This window comes from Giraffa tippelskirchi, chromosome 12 (genome assembly GCF_054371585.1).
Source record: "Giraffa tippelskirchi isolate mGirTip1 chromosome 12, T2T-mGirTip1v1.2.pri, whole genome shotgun sequence".
Lineage (NCBI taxonomy): Eukaryota > Metazoa > Chordata > Mammalia > Artiodactyla > Giraffidae > Giraffa > Giraffa tippelskirchi.
In genome coordinates, this window is record NC_137286.1 from 147884411 (window position 1) to 147907548 (window position 23138).

At 49.1% G+C, this 23138-nt stretch overlaps 1 protein-coding gene across 17 annotated transcripts in view; it reads right to left on the minus strand.

Annotated features, from left to right (window-relative positions):
- The window catches only part of COL4A1 (collagen type IV alpha 1 chain), a 135615-nt gene that overhangs the window by 50616 nt on the left and 61861 nt on the right, over positions 1 to 23138 (minus strand). For 16 of the 17 annotated variants that reach the window (XR_014071810.1, XM_081551880.1, XM_081551882.1 and 13 more), the window contains 8 exons: positions 4827 to 4916; positions 4700 to 4744; positions 3553 to 3597; positions 3384 to 3446; positions 2845 to 2898; positions 2678 to 2704; positions 1273 to 1356; positions 1124 to 1186 (listed from right to left, as the gene is read on the minus strand). Coding sequence is in view for 9 of the 17 variants with exons in the window: in XM_081551880.1 (XP_081408006.1) it covers positions 1124 to 1186; positions 1273 to 1356; positions 2678 to 2704; positions 2845 to 2898; positions 3384 to 3446; positions 3553 to 3597; positions 4700 to 4744; positions 4827 to 4916 (471 nt within the window). In the remaining 8 variants the exon portion in view is untranslated. Of the gene's footprint in view, positions 1 to 1123; positions 1187 to 1272; positions 1391 to 2677; positions 2705 to 2844; positions 2899 to 3353; positions 3447 to 3552; positions 3598 to 4699; positions 4745 to 4826; positions 4917 to 23138 lie in introns of all 17 variants that reach the window. The other variant, XM_081551894.1, reaches the window with a different exon arrangement.

Consider the following 23138-nt stretch of genomic DNA (forward strand, 5'->3'; position numbering starts at 1 on the left):
TAACAGGGATGAAAACCCCTCAAATCCCAGGGGCTCCCAGGGGAACCCACTTATCTGAGCGTGTGCTGGGGGATCAGACAGTGGATGAACCCACCACCAAAGCCCCGGACTCTCAGGCAGGCTCACGTGAGAATGTCATGCTCACATCATCCATTCCTAGTGAACGGGGCACTCACAAGTAAGCGCCATTAACATGACCTCTCTCTTGCTCCCAGAACGTGTGAGCAGGAGGAGCTGATGCCGCCCTTCTGTCGAGAATCAGCTGCGAAGGAGGCTGATATCAGGGCAGAGCCTCCTGGAAGCTGATCTCTGGGCTCAGCTTCTAGTCTTCACTACAAACATTGCTTCACAGCCCCCAGGAGGGCAGCCTCCTGGATGCAACTGTGTTCCCACAAGTGACGGTCCAGGGTGGAGCTTGCTCGTCTGTCTCTGCGTCCCCCACTCACGGGATGCCCCGACATCCTCGCGGCCCCACGAGTAATCCACATGTCGCCCCGGGGGATGTCTCAGCCTGTGACATGTGACATCTCTTTATAATCCTATCCCCACGGCTCTGGGGGCATAAACACCAATCAAACACTCCCTTAAGATAGAAGCTCAAACAGATAACTAATAAGAACCCACTGCACCACACTGAACTCCACTCAATACTCTGTAACGACCTACATAGGAAAAGAATCTAACAAAGAGGGGATATATGTATAACTGATTCACTGTGCTGTATAGCTGAAACTAACACAGCATTGTTAAGTCAACTATACTCCACTAAATAGAAAACAACAAAATTCTGTAAAGCAATTATCCTTCGATTAAAACCATAAATAAATTTTTTTTAAAAAAATAGAAATTCATTCTTGAATCCAAATTGAAAGAGATCAGCAGTGTGTAAAGTTGTTTTGTCCAGCTTTTTGTTTTATATTGGAGTACAGCCGATTAACAACATTGTGAGAGCTTCAGCTGGAGAGCAAAGGGACTCAGCCGTATATATACATGGTGTCCATTCTCCCCTAAACTCCCTCCCATCCAGGCCAAAGTGTTCATTCCATTTTATGAGTCTTCACACCTCCACACAGTTGTTCTCTGAATGACAGCCTCAGAGAGAGACTCCCTCCCCCAGACTTACCGGCGGTCCAGTGAATCCTGGGGGGCCGACGGGGCCTTGCAGTCCTGGCAGACCTGGTGAACCCTGTAAATCACCGAGAAAGAGAAGAATTAAGACGCAGCCCAGGCGGAGACTCAGCTGGTGCTTGGAATCATTCAGCTGGTACTCACGGGTGCTCCCGGCTGTCCAGGAAAGCCTCTCTCGCCCTTCAGCAGGGTCCCTGGTATATGGCCCAGAATCTCACCTGGATCTCCCTAGGGGACGGAAGACAAGAGAAAGTCACAAACACTGAAGTGTATGGAAAGAGACGGAGAGCCCGTGGGGTAGGGGGCACGCAGCGCGGGTGTGGGACCAGCCCAGGTCTGGGGCTCAGCCGCCGCCTACGCTTGGGATAAACCGCCTGGCCGTCTCCCCTGGTCACTCATCTCAACGACCAGCACGAGGACAGAGCGCGTGGGCCGCTGAACGCAGGGATGTGGGACACGCCCCGTAACGGGCCCCGGGCAGGAGAGGGTCTAGAAGGGGCTCAGCTCTGGTCAAAAGGCTGTGCCCACAGGCTGCTCTCGCAAAAGAAGGGTCATCTTTCAGGACAAGACCCCGCGTGGCCAAGTTCAGAAAAGCAGGGAAATGCGTTTTAGGTGCCAAAACGGCCTGGCGCCAGCACCCAGAGACGCGGGCAAACAGCAGGCTGAGGTTGACGGGGAGGTCCTTTTCAGATGAGGTGGACACTTACATCTGCAGGTGTGAAGGACTAAAGTAATAAAGCAGATGACCTTCCACGCTGGGGGAGCAGGGGCTGGGGGCCACCCACCCCAGGGGTTGAGGCTTTAAGAGGAAGAAAGACTGACTCCCAGGAAGATGGGAGACTGCATCCAAAACCAGACCCACGTTCTTCCCTGGGTCTCCAGCCTGCATCCCTGCCCCTCAGACTGTGGACTTGCGACCCTCACAGCTATGCACCTCCCCAAAATAAGGAATCTCAACATATTGTAATTATATTATGCAATTATATTATATTATGTATCAAAATACATAGAATTAGATTAATATGTAATATAAATATTAGAATAATAAGTAAATATTATAGAACAACGTACACTGTATTATGTATTACACAATATATAAACCTTTTTACAATATTATGTATGCATTTTAACTCTCCCTCCCTCCACCCATCCTCATATGTGTGTGCTGTATACATATGGCGCACACACATTGCACAAGCGTCCCCTCGCACACCCCACTGGCTCTCTCTGCGGAGACCTGCTCACAGCGCTGCCCGGGGCTCAGGACAGGGAGTTTCAGGGACCCACGTCTGCCACATTTCCCCCTCACACTATGCTTCTCATCACCGCTTACTTCCTATGAAGAAATGGACCTGGTGCTGAAGCTTTAGACTCTGAAATTTAAGTCTGTGCGCAGGACTTCAGCACTCTTTTAATGGAGCAGAGTTTAGACAAATAGGTTAACAGGCAACCAACCGGTCAACCAAAGTGATTCACAGTAAGTTTATTTTTTGTGGCATCTGTTTTACACAGACGCCTGCAATGAATCCAGTAAAATAAAACGACGCACCTTCATTCCTGGTGGCCCTGGTGGTCCCTAGAAAAGAAAACGTTGCTGTTAGTCTTGTTTTCCTCAAAAGAACATTAAGGTTAAGATATGGGTGGGGGGGGAAGGGAAAGGCAATTGAACGAGCAGAGAGGAATGACCAGACCCTCATCGAACAACCCAACACTCACGGGATTTCCAGCGAATCCAGGCAAACCGGGCGGCCCTACGGGCCCTCTTTCACCCTGGGGACAGAGAAAGTCACTCTTGAGGGCCGCCAGGCCAACAGGACGTCATCCCAGAGGCCCCAGCAGTTACCCCGCCCTGCCCTTCAGGGAGGCTACCTTTGCTGGTGAAAGGCACTGTGTGAAAGTTGTTACGGGCAGCATTGCTCAGCACTGCCTCATGATGGAAGAAATATATTTGAGAATACACTTAATAGGGACAAGAATTAATACTAGCATTTTCTTATTTGCTTTGGTAATAGAGGTGAGAAATTTCGTGGTGAAAGCAACTTTAGAATAAAAGTCTACAAAATAGAAAGGCTTAATGATGTCTTTCCTGAACATTAAACGTGGGAAAACTTTTCCTTACCAAAGAAAGATGTAACACAAGTCACTTCCCAACTGTGGCAACTAAACTGTGTTCGGAGGACAACTTTGCCCAGCTGCTCCACGTACAAAGTTAGATAAACGTGCACCCAGCAGGGAGGACCCAGCTCTAACTTTACCTTTGTCCCGTTGCATCCTGGAATCCCTGGGGGACCCGGAGGACCATCCTGGCCAGGAATACCCTGCAATTTACAAAATGAACAAGTAGGCAAGTTAGAAAATCATCAATGCTACTGTAACACACATCAAACATCTCACAAAGGAACTAGAAGCCTTTTAGATACATACAGGAAGTCCTGGGTTTCCATGGTAACCAACCATTCCTGGAGGTCCCTGTAGGGATGGAAATGAAAAGGTTTTCATCGGGTGTGGGAGAACCCATTTCTCCCACCACACCCTCCTGGATAAGGACGTCAGACCCTCACTGCTGGCATTTGGAACATCGACCCCGAGCAGACAGAGGTGTCTGAGGACCCAGCCCAGGGGTGGGCTGGAGATGACCTGGAGTTTCAGTAGCAACTCTTCATCATCAAACCCTGGTGATTAATTACCTCTAAAATCAAGGCTACACACCCACAAGATAACTCTGCCCTTGTTTCATCCTTTGTAATTTCTAGGCGATGACAGATAGATGTACAGACAGAAATGGGTGGATGGATAGATAGGCAGATAGACAAAGAGAGAATTTACAGTAAAATCTCAGACAGTTGGGAAGAAGAGGGTAGGCATAAATCAGTTCCCTGAGGGAAGAAAGTCAGAGCTCTTCCTGGCTGAAATCCAGGTCTTCACTGTGGACAGTTACAATGTTATCCGCTATCTTCTGCCCCAAGGAGGATCCAGCAAGGCTGGCTACCTGGCACACTTCCTGTTCCACGAAGTAACAATAACGTAATTAAAACGTTTACATTTTACAGTGTCTTCCTATTTTTCTCCCTTCAAAGAGTTCCCTGCTTGCACGTCCCAGGAGCGGGCACAGCAAAGAGGGCAGAGTGTGAAGAAGGGAGACGGGGCACGGGTCTGAACACATCACCGCTTTTCACACTGAACGAGGACGTCTTTCAGGAAGACCTGGAGACGCGTCCCCCCGTTCCCTGGTGAAACCCACCCACAGGAACCCCTGAGGAAGGACCGCCGGGGGAAGCCAGGTGTCGAAAGGACAGGGAGTGAGCCCGTCGAGGGGCAGGCCTGCCTGGGGGAGGGGGACGCGGGTCCGTCACCCTGGAGCCTGGCTCCCAGGACAGCGCTGTCCACGCGCTCAAGGACAGAGGCGGACAGAGGCGGACAGAGGGGCCCAGAGAAGGGAGGGGGACGGGAGAGACGCCCCGGACGGTCTGGAGGCGGGCGGGGGAGGGGGTCCCGAGCCCTCCCCCCCGGAAGCATCGCTGTATCAGAGCCCGCCCACAGGCGGAACCGACCCAGCGGCCCCTGTACTCACTCTCGTCCCTTTAGTCCCTGGCAGTCCAGGCTCGCCGGTGTCACCCTGGAAGGAACAGACACGACACGATGACCCACACCGTCTCAGGCCCAACCCCCGGCCCCGCGCCCGCGACGGCCAAGCTCACCTTTTGTCCTGGTGGTCCCTGCGGTCCCTCGGGTCCTTGCATTCCCGGAAACCCGATGACCCCTGGTAACCCCGGGAAGCCTCTTTCTCCCTGTGGAGGAGGAAGGAGCTAGTGAGACGGAGGGCGGGTGGGAGGGAGCGGAGGAAACAGCAGAAATGGGCCTCGGTCAGCATCACCCCACATCACGCCTGCCAGAGTGTCTGAGAAAAGATGCTGCCGGCTGCGACCCAATCAGACACGTCTCTGCTGTCTTTAGGCTCCTCTGAGGGCAGGAATGTCCACAGGTGATCCCCGGCCCAATGCTTTCTATATACTATACTCCAAATGCTAAGTAATTTGCTGGGCAAATAAAACAACGGATAGTTGGGGATTTTTTTTTCCACTAAATTGTTTAGGATGGTTGGGGACTTTTTTTGTTTATAACCTCTTTGATGAGTGATGCTGTGTTGACAGACACGGCACAGAGATTCTGAGAGCAAACTCCGTCAAGGCTTCCCTTCGAGGGGTGCAGAGGCAAAGCTCACAGTCGGAGTTTCAGCATCAGATGCTGAGACTTCTCTGCGCCATCAACAGTCTGATGACAGGCCTCCCTGAGCCTCTCTAAAAACTGGCTGTGTGCAAAGGTAGAATCAAGGTTGAATTACGGTCTCTGCCCACGTGGAGCAAAAAGAAATTCAACCTATTTTTTTAAATAATGAATATTATTTGGGGTCCACATGCGGCTGCGTTTCAGAAAGACTGGGATGTTGGGCCTTGAGGTGGCCCTTGAAAGATGAAAACAAAATTAATACATGAAGCGATGGAAGAAGGTAATTCAGGCTGGACGAAACTAACAAGAAGAAACACAAGCGGGACAGGAATGTGGAGAAATGAGGTACCGCCGTTTGATCCTGGAAACGTGGCTTCCTGTAGGGGCATGGACAACGCAGCGGCCTAATTAAGGATATTTGCAGAAAACAGCCACACTTAAGGCTATCCATGGGAAATAGCCCAAAATGGGGACAAGAATCCAAGAAAACCTATTTTCTTCACAGTGTATGGACTCTTCTGTACCCAGGTGGCGTGGTGGCAAAGAATCTGTTTCCCAATACAGGAGACATGAGTTTGATCCCTGGAAGATCCCCTAGAGTAGGAAAAGGCAATCCACTCCAGTATTCTTGCCTGGAGAATCTCATAGACAGAGGAGCCTGGTGGGCTACAGTCCATGGGGTCGCAAAGAGTCAGACATGACTTAGCGACTGAGCATGCATGTGGACTTCAGTGCAACGTCACGGTCAAATTGAGTAAGCATCTTTAGCCAATTTTTAAAAAATAGAAGGCATGTCAGAGATTATAGAAAGGATTCCTTACTTCCCCCATAGTTACGTTAGTTCAAAGGGGAAAAATAAACTGACAAGCTATACAGAACAAACATTTGTGCACATGCTAAGTCACTTCGGTCGACTCCAACCCTTTGCGACCCTGTGGACTGTAGCCCACCAGGCTCCTCTGTCCATGGGATTCTCCAGGCAAGAATGCTGGAGCGGGTTACCATGCCCTTCTCCAGGGGATCTTTCCAACCCTGGGATGGAACCTGCATCTCTTACACCTCCTGCATTGGCAGAAGGGTTCTTTACTACTAGTGCCAACTGGGAAGCCACCTGGGGGTAAACAAACATTTACCCTCCCCAAATAGCACATTACCAAGAGTTACTTGAAGATTTTCAACTTTGCATAAATGAAAGAACACAGAACAAAAACTCCCAAAGTCATCCTCCTTTCCAAACCACTCAGGACTTGCAAGTCCCAGAGTGAATTATGTGCCTGTGCATTTTTAAAAACATATTTATTATTATTTCTGGCTGCAGTGAGTCTTCGTTGCTGCGCACACGGGCTTCCTCTAGTTGCAGCGAGCGGGGGCTACTCTCCAGCTGTGGTGCCCGGGGGCTCTCGTTGGGGCAGCTTCTCCTGTTGCAGAGCGCGGGCTCCAGAGTGCCCGGGCTTCAGCAGCGGCAGTGTGCTCAGCTGCCCCACGGCATGCGGGATGTTCTGGACCAGGGATCGAACCTGTGGCTCCTGCATTGGCAGGGCAGATTCTTAACCACTAGACCACCAGGGAAGTCCCAACATTTTTCTGAAATGTAGAAATGTGGCTCTGAACAGAAGTCTCCATCCACTGGGCCTCCACGGATTGTGGGTGTCGTTGGCAGGAGGCTGGAAACAGCGTGTGAATAAATGGGGAAGAAGCAAATGATGTCTAACTCTAGAGGATCCCATCAAACAGGACCAAGTGGAGGAAAGAAAGCCAAGCCCTGCAGCGTGGTGCAGCCGCCAAGACCAGCTGCATCCGGGGACCAACCAGGAAGAGCAGATGCAAACATCCCTGGAGCCCTGCAGAGGCCTGGACACAGAGCTCCGGCTCGTCCTCCCTGGGAAAGAAAAACATTCCCAGGCCGAGACGTGTCCAAGGGTAAAGCTCCTTAAAGGCATTCACTCTTCACCTAAAACGACAGCAGACGCGAAGCCCAAATTCCTGGAGATGGACGGTACGCTGACATCAGATCAACCTCCTCCCTAGATTCAGATATGGGAAGATTCGGCCCAAAATAGAACTGAGCTCCAAACAGCTGGCTAAAAAGTAAACGAACATTGAGTTGAGTATCCTCAAATGGCCTGGCATGTGATGGGAAGGAGATGTCAAAGGCACATCGGCAGAAAAGCTTCCTAATGTGCTGGGTGGTGTATTTTCAGTACTCAGTTAACACTGGCAGCATCACCGGGAGCCCCAGCACAGATAAGATTCTATAATTCTTGTTTTCATCGTGGAAGGCACGGAGGCCCGGCACCAGATTAGCTGATTCCTACAAGTTTCTCACTGAGTCAGCACCGAAGCCAAAAATAGAAATGAGGTCAGCCTCTACCTCGGTCCCTGTTTTTTCTAGGTCACTAGAGCAAGCTGGTTCCCAGCAAATATTAAATAGCTCGCCCACAGTAAGTTAGCCCCTTTTATGTCCATTTCACAGATAAGGAAATTAGGACCCGATGTTTTACTGACATGTCACATGTCACTGGGTGGCCCCTGGGTGCTCCTGGGAACAGAATTCAGAAATCTGAATTCCCAAGTCCTGGCCTTTGCCGCAGAACACATTCTTTCCCAAATGTCACCGGAACACTTGAGCAAGCCCCAGATCCCAAGAGTTCTGGAATTAAGTAGCTAAAGAGGAAGTGACTCCTCTGTGGACACGGCTCTTGCCATTTCGCACATATATTTTTTTTTTAAGTTTCCTAATCTTTTGTTCGGACATGAATAATCTAATATCCCGTACCCCCATCCAAGGTTATCCTGGGCCCCAGAGCAGAGCAAACAGGCAGGATAAGCATTTGAACGGCTATACAATTAGCTGGTACGCAGCACACACTGCAGGCCAGCCCGATCCTTCCTCCGAGCTTTCAGCAAATCTCCACGAGGGTCACAGGGGAAGCAGAGAGCTGGGCAAAGGTTCTTCCTGCCAGTCCTTTCGGAGCCAGACTCGGCAGTGGTGAGCCCTCGTGCGCTGGTGCTCGGGGCTGAATGTGCCCAGTGAAATCAGAGGGAGGCAGGACCCCTCAGTCACCTCTTTCCCATGATGTGCTGGAGGCAGGGTCCGGGAGGACCCGGGGGCCCATGTGAGCCCCGCAGTCACGGTTACCATGGCAGCGAGAGCTTGGAGTGGAGGATGAGACAGAGAGGTGCACACCAGTCCACGCAGAAGGCTTGAGACAACGGCCTTTAACAGCTTCACTCATGAACATCAGTGCAGTGTGCCACGCTAATTTGAAAAAAAGTGTGTATATCAATCATGGACGTGACTATCAATCTATCTTCAAATGAGGAAATTCAGAATTTGAGAAGAGAAAATAGCATGCTATAAAGAAGACAGAATACAGCCATGGAGAATGATCTTGGTATCAAAATTAGCCATTCTAAATTAGGCATGAAATAGAGTTTCATGCATGGAACAACTTACAAATTTTTTATCATACATTATCTACAGAAGGAGATTTTTTAAGAATCCATAAAATGTGGGAATAGAAGAGTTTTTTAAAAATAATATCCAATTATTTCCCTTCCTCCTAAAATACCTACAGAACAAGTTCATGATTGAAATCCAGCGCTAGAATACATCATCCCCTTCAAATCTTAGTCAAACCTCCAAATACAAACAAAGCCCCCAGGATGGCGAAGCTGAAAAAATGTGATGGTTCTAAGGATAATACAGAAAACATCATCATCAATAACAGAAAAGCTGAAATTAACATGAAATATATATCAGAATAAGCCTCTTCAAGCATCTGACAGTCGGAGGCCCCATTACGCCTGTTTCAACAGCCAACATGGGATCACTGTCTTTGAGTCAAACTCTGAATCCTTTTCTCAGTTTTAAAATGATACATTCATGGATGGTCGCCACGGACTGACAGCCAGGGAAAACTCCTGCCCGAGCCCTGGGCCCCCCTCAATGGGGGACCGACCGTGAGGGGCAGAACCGTCCACATGCGCGTGTTCACCCATCGGAAAGCAGAACACAGCCAAAGAGGGTGCTGACTGTAGAGGTCCTGCAGTGGGCGTTCACCTCTCGGAAGTTAAGTACTTTACAGGCAGGGGTATTTTTCATTCATTCAGCGTTTGGCACAGACTTTGAAAGTCGGTGAATGGATGACGAACTAACCAGCAGCATCACATGAACTTACAAAGAGGGAGGACTTTATCTTCGTAGTCTAAAAGCTTTGAAACAGAGTAAAATGGTTGCTGGGCAGGACGGAGTCCCTGGCCTCCCTTCTCCAATTCAAAGCCCCACGGGCACCACAGAGCCTGGAACCACCACTGGCCAAAGAGGAAACAGGAAGAGAGAGCCGTGGGCGGGATGGGACACTGAGTCAGCTCTTTGGGGCCTTGAGATTTCAATGTCCAAGCAAGGCTGCGAATAATTGAGGGAACGAAAGTATGTGTGTTCGGAGCCAGCGCTCACCAAGCACTCAGTGCTGGGGAAGCGATTTCGGACCATGGGTCACAGGCAGTGGGGGACTTTGGGGCTGAGCCAAAAATTCCACAAGTCTGATTCCTGGAGCCCAGCAACCATCAGACATCTGCAGGATCATTTCCTGAATGCCGATGCTGCTGGGAAAGTAGTGGGAAGGCGAGGATGGGTGTCACGGGGTCATGGAAAAACTCCGTGACGAGGCCCCACTGGGCTTCATCCACACCAGGAAGCTGGACATTATGGCAGAAATCCTGCCACTGCTGCAGGGGGAGAGGAGGGGGACACGCACGAGCAGAAGCCTGAAAGGGCCTGGTTGTCCTCAGAGGAAGACGTGAACACTGACTGTCCTCTGCAGCACCAGACATGCACCCGGAACCTTAAAGAAGGTATATGTCAATTTAACGCAGACCACGTTTGGAGGAGGGAAGGATTAGGAGTCTGGCGTCAGTAGATGCAAACGACTATATACAGGATGGATAAATAACAAGGTGCTGCCGCACAGCACAGGGAACTACACCCAATACCTTAAGATAAACCATAATAGGAAAGGATATTAACAAGTACGTACATATAGCGACTCAACAACAATATATACATAAATGAATCACCTTGCTGTACAGCAGACATCAACACATTGTAAACCAACCATACTTCAATTAGAAAGACTGAAAAATAGGCTGTCCGACTCTTTGTGACCCCATAGATATACAGTCCATGGGATTCTCCAGGCCAGAACACTGGAGTGGGTAGCCGTTCCCTTCTCCAGGCGATGTTCCCAACCCAGGAATCGAACCAGGGTCTCCCTCATTGCAGGCGGATTCTTCACCAGCTGAGCTACAAGGGAAGCCCATAAAAATAGGCTACCTCTCTTTAAATATAATGCTGAAGGCTGTCTCACACGTCTGCTCTATCATTATTGCTACTTCAAGCATTCAACGTTGTAATACTGAATTAGGAAAGAGTGAAACCCTCTCGCACCCAGAGCACGGCTTCATCTTGTTTCTCTTCTTCCCCCAAGTGCCACTGTCTGTCTCCAGGTTCGGCGCCCTTTCACTCGAGACGGTCAGTAGGAGGACTCTTGGCGTAGTTGTCTCCGCTGGCTCTGAGGGGATATGCCAGGAGCTTGAGCAGTCACACACGGGGGTGGGGAGAGGAGCATTTCTGGGCGTCTTCCTGGACATGAGTGCATTCCCCATCTTTTCAGAGGCAGAGGGTGAGAAAAGTCAGAGAGGTGTGAAAAAGGAAAAAAGGCTCTTGCGTCCACGGCCTCCATGTTCCATAAGATGCAGCCTCTTTCCTAAGAGCCTCCTGAGCCCACTCTGCCCCTTCTCACCCTCGGGGCTGGTTTGGGCAAACAGACCCTACATGGCCCCTCATCACACGCACCTCAACATTCCTCTCTTTGGCCATCGTCAGGCTAGTGGTGACATGCTCTCAAAGACTTCAAAAGCTGCAGATAATCGGGTTTGTATGAAAAGTGGGTTTTCCAGTAGTCATGTATGGATGTGAGAGTTGGACTGTAAAGAAAGCTGAGTGCCAAAGAACTGATCCTTTTGAACTGTGGTGTTGGAGAAGACTCTTGAGAGTCCCTTGAACTACAAGGAGATCCAACCAGTCCGACCTAAAGGAGATCAGTCCTGGGTGTTCACTGGAAGGACCGATGCTGAAGCTGAAACTTCAATACTTTGGCGACCTAATGCGAAGAGCTGACTCATTTGAAAAGACCCTGATGCTGAGAAAGATTGGGGGCAGGCGGAGAAGGGGATGACAGAGGATGAGATGGTTGGATGGCATCACCGACTCAGTGGACATGAGTTTAGGTAAACTCCAGGAGTTGGTGATGGACCGGGAGGCCTGGCGCGCTACAGTCCATGGGGTCGCAAAGAGTCAAACACGACTGAGCGACTGAACTGAACTGATGAAAAGTAGGACAGACACAGTGCTGAGGTTCGGGAGGCGGAGCTGGCTGGGGGCCCAGCGAGTCGTCGGAAAGCCTTCCTCTCTCTCCCGACATGTGGACCGCGGCTCCGACGCTGGGGTCTCCACCTCAGGGCTCTTGAGCAGACACTCGCGGCCCCTGGAAGGAGCTGAGTCCATCCAATGGACAAGGGCCACCCCGGCCCAGCGGGTGGGTCAGCAGCTTCCCGCCACCCACTGGCACAACACCACCAGAGAACTCTCCCCAGGAGGCCGTGTTCAAGGGCAGGTTTCCGCTGGATAAACCCCGATCTGGAAACATTATTTGAGCCCATGATGAATTCTGGCACAATTCTAGGAATTTCAACATTGCTGTGAGAGCTGGTCGCTAGCGCTAAGCTCAAATCATACGTAATATGAAATGAGCAGAGCACCAATCAACACACAATAAATATTACTGATGAGTCAACATTTGCCAAGAAATACAACTGGAGATACTTTCTGATCTACCAAGATCCCCTCTGCTTGTCACCTGGTGAGGAAAAAAATGAATTATAGAGAGTTCTTCACCAAACACTTTCTAAAGAACCATTCTTCAACCCAAAAATAACTTGAAGGAGCCCTGAGTGCCTTGTTACTATAAACAATTTAAAACTCTTCCCCAAAACCCAGCTAAAAGCAAACAAACCTTCCAGCTTCGCTGATCCAGTTAAAAACTTACTAAAATGACAGGCAAACGTGAGGGCTGACAAATTGTTGGTGGCAAAAAACTTCAAATTTTCCAAAGGTTCTTAGGACTCATAAATAAATTCCAGACCTTTCTCTGTCATTAGAGCCGCATATCAGTGATGGCGGACAAAGATTAAAGCTGTCAGCAGTGGCAAGGGTCTTTAACAGCAAATATTTTCTTCATCAATTTGTCTCAGGCTCTTTCTGAAAAAAATCAGTCTAAAACACTTTCGTTCATTCTTACTCCAAAGCAGTAATCTGCTTAAAATATTTTAAGTATAAATATTTAAAGTCATTCCCCCTAGTAGTCAGCTTCCCAAATTAGAAAGAAAAGAAAAATATTTTGATAATGTTTTTCCAAAGTCAGGTGGGTGTATTCCATCCAATCATGTGTATACATTTCCAGTTAATCTTTAATCGATAGCTTCGTCCACCCTCCCATCAGACAGCAGAGTTGTGTTGCCACGGTGTTTCCCCCTGCTCTATTAATACATTCAAATTTAAATGTGAAGGTTCAATGTTTTGATGAGTTTTCCTGTGGACCCTGGTCCAATAACCCTCCACTCGCATCTGTCATCTTTTGGACTTCAGCCCAAGTCCAGGCTCTCAACCACCTCCCAGACCCAAACAGGGCTCATTCCCTATCCCCCACCACCCCTTAGCATCCCAGCACATCCTTGGAAACTCAGCTAAACATCCCTTCATTGAGGTTGTTGTTGCTGTTCAGTTGCTCAGTCGTGTCTGACTCTTTTCGACCCCTTGGATCACAGCACGCCAGGCATCCCCGTCCTTCACTATCTCCTGGAGTTTGCTCAAACTCATGTCCATTGAGTCAATGATGCCATCCAACCATCTCAACCTCTGTTGACCCCTTCTCCTCCTGCCCTCAATCTCTCCCAGCATCAGGGTCTTTTCCAGTGAGTCAGCTCCTCCCATCAGGTGGCCAAGGAACTCCTAAACACAAAGCAATTTGAAGACAACTTTTACACCTAATCTATCACATTAAATTAAGAAACAGTAAAGGAGGCATGAGTACATCATGCAAAAAGCTGGGCTGGACGACTCACAAGCTGGAATCAAGATTGCCGGGAGAAATATCAACAACCTCAGATACGCAGGAGAAAATACCCTAATAGCAGAAAGGGAAGAGGAGCTAAAGAGTCTCTTGATGAAGTGAAAGAGGAGAGTGAAAAAGCTGGCTTCAAACTCAACAGTCAGAAAACTAAGATCGTGGCACCCAGTCCCATTACTTCATGGCAAATAGATGGGGAAAAGGTGGAAACGGTGACAGATTTATTTTGGGGGGCTCCAAAATCACTGTGGATGGTGACTGCAGCTATGAAATCAAAAGATGCTTGCTCCCTGGAAGAAAAGCTATGACCAACCTAGACAGCATATCAAAAAGCAGAGACATCACTTTGCCAACAAAGGTCCATAGAGTCAAAACTATGGTGTTTCTAGTAGTCATGTATGGATGTGAGAGTTGAACCATAAAGAAGGCTGAGCACCAAAAAATTGATGCTTTCAAACTGTGATTAGGTGGAGAAGACCCTTGAGAGTCCCTTGGACTGCAAAGAGATCAAAACAGTTCATCCTAAAGGAAATCAACCCTGAATATTCACTGGAAGGACTGATGTTGAAACTGAAGCTCTAATATTTTGGCCACCTGATGCGAAGAACTGACTCATTGGAAAAGACCCTGATGCTGGGAAAGATTGAAGGCAGGAGGAGAAGAGGGCAGCAGAGGATGAAACAGCCTCACTGACTCAATACACATGAGTTTGAGCAAACTCTGGGAAATGGTGGAAGGACAGGGAAGCCTGGCATGCTGCAGTTCACGGGATCACAAAGAGGCGGATGTGACTTAGCGACTGAACAAGAAGAAAGCCCCCAAGGGCTCTGGCTTTCTGCCACTAGAGGGCGCTGTGGGACCATACGTCCCCCCATCAAAATTTCCCCCAGTGGACCCTGAAAGCATTCAGCCTTTTTTATCTTAAATATTCATTATCTTGATATACTAATGTTAAATATTTAGTGCCACTGAAGACATCAGTGCAGGTACAGCTAAGAGAAATCATTTTTTATAAGCCTACAACACAGATCACTAAGGGAATGAATTTTAATTTGAATTAAAGATGTAATTACAAAAAAAAGAGTGGATATGTATAGCTGATTCACTCTGCTGTACAGCAGAAACTAACACAACACTGGAAAGCAACTATACTTCAATAAAAAATGTAATTAAAATTAAATATAAAACTAGTAACCTGAACACTGAGGCTATTAAGTAACATAAATGCTGTGACTCTAGAAATAACGTGAGTTGTGGATATTTTTCAGACTGCTTTCTGCACCCATTTTTTAAACCCAGAATCAAACAATAATACAAGGGGAATCTAACAATAACATGGGGGGGGGAGTAAATTCAGTTTTCTAAATGGCTGGAAATAGTACATTTTGAAACAATTAAATTCTGCAAAACAGGTACAAATATGGTAGTAAGAGGTCTCAGCCATTAAAAAGAATACATTTGAGTCAGTTCTATTAAGATGGATGAAATTGGAGCCCATTATACAGAGAGAAGTAAGCCAGAAAGAAAAACACCAATACAGTATACTAATGCATATATATGGAATTTGAAAGACGGTAATTATAACCCTATATGCGAGACAGAATAAGAGACACAGATGCATAAAACAGTCTTATGGACTCTGAGGGAGAAGGTGAGGGTGGGACGTTCTGAGAGAATAGCATTGAAACATGTATATTATCATATGTGAAACAGAACACCATTCCAGGTTCGATGCATGAGACAAATGCTCAGGGCTGGGGCAATGGGATGACCCAGAGGGATGGGATGGGGAGGGAGGTGGGAGGGGGGTTCAGGATGGGGAACACATGTAAACCCATGGCTGATTCATGTCAATGTATGGCAAAAACCACTACAATATTGTAAAGTAATTAGCCCCCAACCAAAATAAATAAATTTATTAAAAAAGAGGTCTCTAAGAAACAATTTCTAAATATCCAACTACTGGTAAAATTTCTTTGAAGACTCTTCTCTGGTCCTTGTACTATAAGTTTATAGGAAATACATACTTGAGGTAATTTAACCCATTCTCCTGATTTTTGTCATTTAGGAAGGGGAAAAAAATCCAACCAGATTTTAATAGCTTCCCCAAAAGGTGATAGGGGGTACTCTTGAAAATCAAAATCAGGAATGTTTTTGCCTAAACCTACTACTTTACCATCAGTACAGACTTAAAAATTGTCCTTTAAAGCGGGACAGTAGTACAACATAAAAGGAACCTGATAGCAGCTTGGAAGTTCACTAAGCTGGGGGCCCTGGAAGGCTGTGCATGTTGCGCACTGCAGGTAGGAGGAGGCAAGATCCAGCTACAGCTGGGAACTGGCCTGGCCGAGTGGGCCTTGCCTCAAGTGCCCAGAGTAGCGCAAAGCCACCTCGGCGGGGACTCAGAGGCCACAGAGGGGCTGAGAACCTGCCTGCAAAATCGCACCTTTACTCAGCGGCACAAGCGCCTTTTCTGTGTTTTAAAAGTCCCATGAGCTTGTGCTCACTCGCTTTTATCAAAATCCTGTGTCCTGACTTAAAGACTGTGGGGGGAGGAGTGAGACTGAAGGAACACAATCGTTGAAAACAAAATAACAATGGGAGGTTAGCTGCTTTTAGAGTTTAGACAAGGAAAAATGCATGATTTTTCTCAAAAAGACAGTTTGCTTTATTTTTACTACCTCCAAACCAACAACCCTGAGGCTTAAAGAGATGCGCTGTATGTTATCAGCAAATTTTAGAAATACCGATTAGTACACAATGTCTAAACAGTCCTTGGAGGGTTTTCTTGTTACCATAGCTAAAGATGTTATTAACTTGAACTTGAAAATGAATGTGGGTGTGTGACAAGGTCCTGGAAATGCGTGCATCCTGAACAAAATTAGGGCACATAAAAGTCAGGAAATGCCACAATCTAGGTCAGGGAAGTTTTTTTTAAATGTCTGTGCTAACAGTAAATATGAAAAATGCAAACGGACTATTCTGACAATAGCAATTATCATTACTGATATGAAAGGCATGCAAGGTATTTTTTAGGTTTAACCTTTAGAGAAACTGCCAATTGACAATTAAGAAAAAATGTTTTCTTAAAAAAATGTTCAATGCAATTATCTATTGAAACTGGGATTTAGAGGTACCCTACCAGGGGGACTCCCTGGGCCTCCACACCTGAGACAGAGAGTACACAGTAGGTGCTCACTAAATATTTTCATGAGTGAGTAAGGAAACACAAAATGCTAAAGGTTCCAGAGAAATAATATAAACCTACCAAGAGGGTGCTGGTTTAGGAATTCCATTTCAAACTTGACTCCAAAAATAGGCACCTCTGCTCTGGGGGGGGTGAGCGGAGCTTTGGGGAACCCTACTTTGCAGTCTCTTGTTGGACTGATGATGCCGGGTGATGAGGCAAGAACTCTGACTTAGGAACCAAAAGCTTTCAGTCCTGGCTGGAGCTTCGATCAGGTAGACTCCCTGAAAATCCGTTTCGCCCTCTTAAGATAGGACCCTGGCCCCTGCCTCTCTTCCCCTTGGGATCTTGTAAGAGTCAGATTTGGTTTCATGGAGTTTTCAGACCCTGCATTGCCTGAAACACTGAACAAATGTTCACAAACCAAACCCTCCTGACTGTGGTCCATTTAAACACACCCCTTTTGCATCTATCGTTAAGTTTCTATGTCTATCAGGTCCACGGCGTCTCCTATAAGGGCCACAAAATATTTTAAAAGAGAATGAAAATGCAGTGTTGTCTCTTTTTTGATGCTATCAGTCATGACCCATAAATTATCTCATTCTTGTTTTTGTGGCTAAATTTAACATAGGAAACTAAGAATTTCTTGAGTATTTAGAAAAACATGACAGTTTTAAGAAATTCCTCCTTTATCTTATGCACGGGGTTTTTCAGTTTTTCCTTAATGAGCATGTTTGATATTAACTCTTTTCAAGACCGGGGCATTGTGTTTCACTCTCCTGTGTCAGCCTGAGTCTTTCTGAGGCCAGCACATCACCAGCTCATCCAGCTGTGATGATGGAGGCCCCGGGACCCTTCTCTTCTGTTTATTCGGTGAAGACCTGAGAAAACACACATATTCAGATGGCCTCAAATGATTTCCTTTCCCTCCAACTAAGTTCCCTGACTGTTACCACATGGCTAATGTCACTTGCCCCAACATGCTGCAATAATGTCAAGACTTCATTAATCAAGATCAGAACAGGGCCAAGGAGGTTAAGACATGGCAGATCAATTCTGCACATAATACAACACAACACGGGCCAACCCTGAGGTTTCACAAAACCTACTCTTAGCGCAACCTCCTCAATGAGAAAGAGCCGTGGTAAGATCGACCCTAATTAATAACCGAATTTTAACCTGTTTTCAGTAAAGACCACAGCATGTTTCAAAACATGCGATGCCTTCAAGAAATAAATGGAGTGAGATGTTGAAGGCGATTTTTTTTGGTCAAGAATGATTTTAAAACTGAATAGTTAGGAAAAGCATTGTTGTTGTCGTTTAGTTGCTAAGTCATGTCCAACTCTTTTGGGATCCCATGGACTGTAGCCCACCAGGCTCCTCTGTCCATGGGATTTACCAGGCAAGACTAATGGAATGGGTTGCCATTTCCGTCTCCAGGGGATCTTCCCTACCCAGGGATCGAACTCACATCTCCTGCATTGGCAGGCGAGTTCTTTACCACCACTGAGCTACGAGGGAAGCCCCAGAAAAAGCATATGATTGCACAATCAATCCCAAATAAGGGTGCATAAATTAACACAGCAAATAGCTCCTTAAATACTTACAAATAACCTTCACTTCAATGTTGTTCACAACAGCAGCAGTCTGTTTTCAAAAGATAATGTGGGCAGACATTTTTACCCAGGGGCATGGTCAAATTATTAAAAAATTTAAACAAGCAGTATCTTATTTAATGCTATTTACTACATCTATTTTTCAGAGATGTTTAAGGTTCAATTTATACGACAGTTTCCTTTTTTTTCAATTCTAAGTTACTTAATGCCAATAGGTTAAAACATTACACTCTTTGGCTAGGAGCTAAGTTGCAGAAACAGGCAAATCACATTATAGTCTGTAAATTAGGAGATATTAATGTTCTCATAAAAAACAGAGAACAGATTATAGAGTTTTAAAATTGTGACATTTTCCCATGTATTCTGCATTTAAATTTAACAAATCAATTTGAAGACAGATGACCCAATGGATAAGTGTGTTAGAGAAAGACAAACAGACAGGATGGAAGGAGGGGGGAAGGGGGTGCTTGAAGGTCAGACCCAACCTCTGGCGATGCCCCCTAGCGTTCCGCACTCTGGGGGTCTGCGTAATCCAACAGAACCACAGGGGTAATTTCTCTTTGGCCACAGGAGGCTGATCAGTCAAGCACCCTGAGGTGGCCTTCCTTTCTCTCCTATTCCAGATATGAAATTGCCAATTTTGTAAAAATTCCTGAGCTCCCACGAGAATTCCAAGCCAGGGGGAGCCCCCCTCCAGACATCCTGAAAGAATAAACAGGTTTTCAAACTCAGTGCTTCTCCACGGGGAGAACCAGCACCCACAGTGAGAGATGGATGGGAAGTAACCACCTAACAGCTATTTGATGTTCCACATAAACAGACTGCAGTTGACGACCTGGGTGCACAATTTCAGAGGAACAAATACGACAGTGACTGGGAGCTGGCCCTACCCCAGGGGCTCATGAAGAGGCACACGGAGTCCTGCCCTGCGTCCGTCCGGAGCGCGCCCGGCCTCCCGGCTCCCTCCCTCTGCTCCGGAAGGAGAGCCATGCCTGGCGACCTCAGGCTCTGGGCGCACCAGCTGGGGTCACCCACCGGGTAAGGGGTCTGGAAAGAGGGACAAGCCACAACGAAGGGACAGACACTGCTCCTTGCAGCCACATGATCACGGCTGACACCCTGCGGGTGTCCTGAGACTTTTCAAAACAGCAAAAAGGGAGGGGAAGACCCAGGGGACTCACGAACTGCTACCTTTCACATCAGCAGCCTCGAGAAATGAATGAGGAAGGCGCGGGAGCTAAACGCCCTGAATCACATTCCTGCCCTCTCCGCATACATCACTGGGAAAGCATTCGAGGCTGAGGACATGTCTGCCTGAAAAGTGCCAGCCCGTTACGGCCTGACCTTCCGCGCGCAGATCAAGGGAGCCTCTGACCTTGACTGCATACCAGCGGCATGCTGACATCGAGCGCGGCCCACTGGTGCTCTGACACTGCATACCGAGGCTCCTTCTGGTAAATTCCACTTTAGAAAGGCCAGCCGTGGCAAAGCTCTACGAACCTCTGGCTTCTACAGGGCAGCCTGGAAATCAGAGACAGTAGACATGTGGATTCTGAAAGTTTAAGAGCTCAGAGTCCACCTTCTCCCTGTTGGAGATTTAGATCAAAATGCCAAGACTTCTTTTCAGGTTGAGAAACGCACCCCAATCACAAGGACCCAGGTGAACACGGCCGCCACGAGCCAGATCCTCAGAGGGCCAGCCCGTGCAAGGCGGGTCCGGCATCAGAGACGTGGCTCGGGACACACCCCCTCCCCACAGAAGGCTGGGTGCCCGGGCCCCCCTCTGAGTCCACACTGCTCTGGGTGCCCCCCCACCGACCTGCAAGTGGCCTGGGTCCCCAACCCGCTGGCTCTAAGGTCACCCTCCCCACTTGGTCCCCTGGAGTCCCCACCACATCCGGGAAGAGTCCTGGGCAGCGACCTCCAATGCTGCCCATGAAGAAAGAGGAAGAGACCCCGGTTAGAAGCCCAACTGGAGCGCAGGGGAGAGAGGGGCTGGGGGTCGGGGGGGAGGGATCTAGGCAAAAAGGGTGTGTGCACGTGTGTACACGCCTGTGTGTGTGTGTGCACGCAAGCAAGGGAGATACGGGGGGAAGGCAGGCCCCAGAAAACATGCAGCCAGGGATGCTGCACAGAAGGACGGTGCGCCCATGCAGGTGAGTGAAGGAGGCAAGTGCTCAGCCTGGGGGGGCGGGGAGCACGGCCTGGGGGGTGGAGCAGGATGGGCAGACGGCCCCAGAGAAGGACAGAACCGTGTGCCCACACGGGGAGGCGGGTGAATGCCCGGGGCCAAGGCGGAGTGCACCGGCGCATCTCCAGAGCCCTGGGGGTGGGCACGCAGCCCCCGAGACCTCAGCCCCAGGGCCCACCCCCACCGCCCCGGACCCACGGGGCCCCCGGAGAACCGAGTCCTCAGCGGGGACCCGCATCCAGAGTCTTTAAAACAGAGCATCGCTCTGCTCACGACCCCAGATGTACTTCCGAGCGTTATTATTAGCTTTTCTGGAAGTTTTCCTCCAGCCGTAGATCACGTCTGCCCCAGCAGGCAGGGCGTTCCATGAGCTGTCAACTCAGGGTCTCCTGCAAGAACGGGACGTCCGGCAGCCGGAGCAGGGGGGAGCCCGGGAGCCAGGCCGCCTCCCGAGACGGGGGGTCGTGGCCTCCCGGGCGAGCCCAGGGCCCAGCCTGTGTGGTCCAGAGTCAGACGAGGCCGTTACCAAGCGCCTCCGTACTGGGATTGAGACAGCAAACCGCGGGGGCGCCGGCTCCCGGCAGGGGAGGGGCAGGGCCCAAGGCTCACCACCCAGGGCAGCCGTGGGGGAAGGATTCGAACAGTGACACCCATGAGGAGCTGCGAGCAGGTGGACGTCTGATGGAGCCGAGAACGCATCACTCCCCGGCCTCCCGGATCCAGAGACGGATGGTCTGGAAATGAGGTTCATCCAAGTACCTCCCGCCCTCGCGTGTGAGATGCAAAGCAGCTGGGAGAGGCCCCGCTTAGAAAAGAGAGACAACCAAGGGCCCATCCGCCCTGTAAAGACGTGAGGTCTCGTACGAGGAGGCAAGAAGCCTAGAGCAGCAGGACACAGCTATCCACGGCACTTTCCCAAAGTGCCTGATCTTCCACCGCAAATCAGGGCAACTGTGGTAAAACCAGGAGATCGAAACCAGAGCCCAGCTCACGTGTCCTGAGCCCGGAAGGTGGACTCCACTGTCGGCTGCTGGAAGCTCAGATTCCCCGTCCCTGACCAGCTGGGCTCCGGACCCCACGGGGTCCCCCTCATGGCTCTGCTTTCTCTGCCCCCTCAGGGCTCACGGCAGAGCGCTCAGGGCGGGGTGGCTGCTGTCCCTGGGGCTGTCACATCGGTAAGGACAGGTGCCAGGCACCTCCTAAATCCATCCGCTTGCAGCCACGGATGGGCAGAACCTCCACAAGACTCCTGGAACAGAGGCGGGTGGGGGACAGGAGACGCAGGCAGCTCACTGCCTCCACCGTGGACAGACTGAGCTCCTTTACTACCCAGGGAAAACCAGTTCCCAGTCAAGTGTTTATCCAGATACTGCAGGCCTCAGAGTTCACACCAACCCACCAAGAGCCAGGCTTTCTCACCTGTGACCAGTGAACCAACACAGGACGTCAGCTACCACGGTGAAACACCCACTCATGAAAAAACTCTATGGACAAATCCTCAGGCTCTAACAAAGACACGTAGGAGAGAATCCCATCTCTCACTCATCACTCAGAGTGTCTTCCAGCTCTTCGTAGGTTGGTCCATAAGCACAAGGGTCAGCCCAAGTGTATAAGGGTGAAGGCGACCAGAGAGGGACGTCAAACCGGGAGGGATGTGCGGACGGCGTTTCAGGGAGTCGAGAACTGAGAGCTGATTTCCGAGTGGAGAGACCCAGAGTCAGTTGGCCAGATAAGCATGATGCTTTTTTAAAGCCACGCGGCTGTGGAGGCAGGCCATGCCACCCGTGGACACAGCGTGCACGGGAAACTTTCACGTGAATACGCGGCTCATTGAAGGGACCCTGTGGCAGCCAATCCCCATCTGGCCCCTCGTCTCCTCTAAGTCCTCCTTGTTAGTCATGCACTGCGCCACGCCACCCCAGGAGGACGGGGCTCTGTGATGCCGTTTCCGGGTGCAGCTCTCCAAGCCCATGCAGCAAAGTCATCCATGTTTCGTGCCAAACAGAACCGTATTTCAATAGCCTGTGATCTTCCACCAGCAAACGGGAGGAAAATCCACGGCACGGCTGTCCTCTGTCAGGGTCGACGCTAGCTCTTTGATCTTGAATTAAAATACGCAGCATTTTGCTTCTTCTAGAAGAAAGCTAAGTTCCTGCCGACCACTGTTTGGTCAGGATCCTATTTATGAAAAAATAACGTTTTCTATTAAGAGTCAAGACGAGGACCATCAGGGCCCGGCATCGCTGACGCCAGTGCCACTCACACGTGCGGTTCTGGGCTTTAAAGGACATGAGATTCCAAGACCTTTAATTTTCTGCTGCTCCGTCTCAGTGTGGAAGGAAGATCAACTCACTCTTCTGTAAAGTTGCACTGGATGAGGTGCATCCCAAGTATAGTTACAGATCCACAAAGGTAGGTATTTTATGATTAAAATCTATCTCCAGTGTAACCGGCCTCAGAAGCAGAGGGTGAAGGGGCAGACTCTATGTAATAGAGAGAAACAGGAAAGATGAGGTGGATGTTGGGGGAGGTGTGGCCCACGGTCCCCTCTGCGGTACCCAAGAGGCATATTCCAGCGACATCCACGCACAGGGAGATGT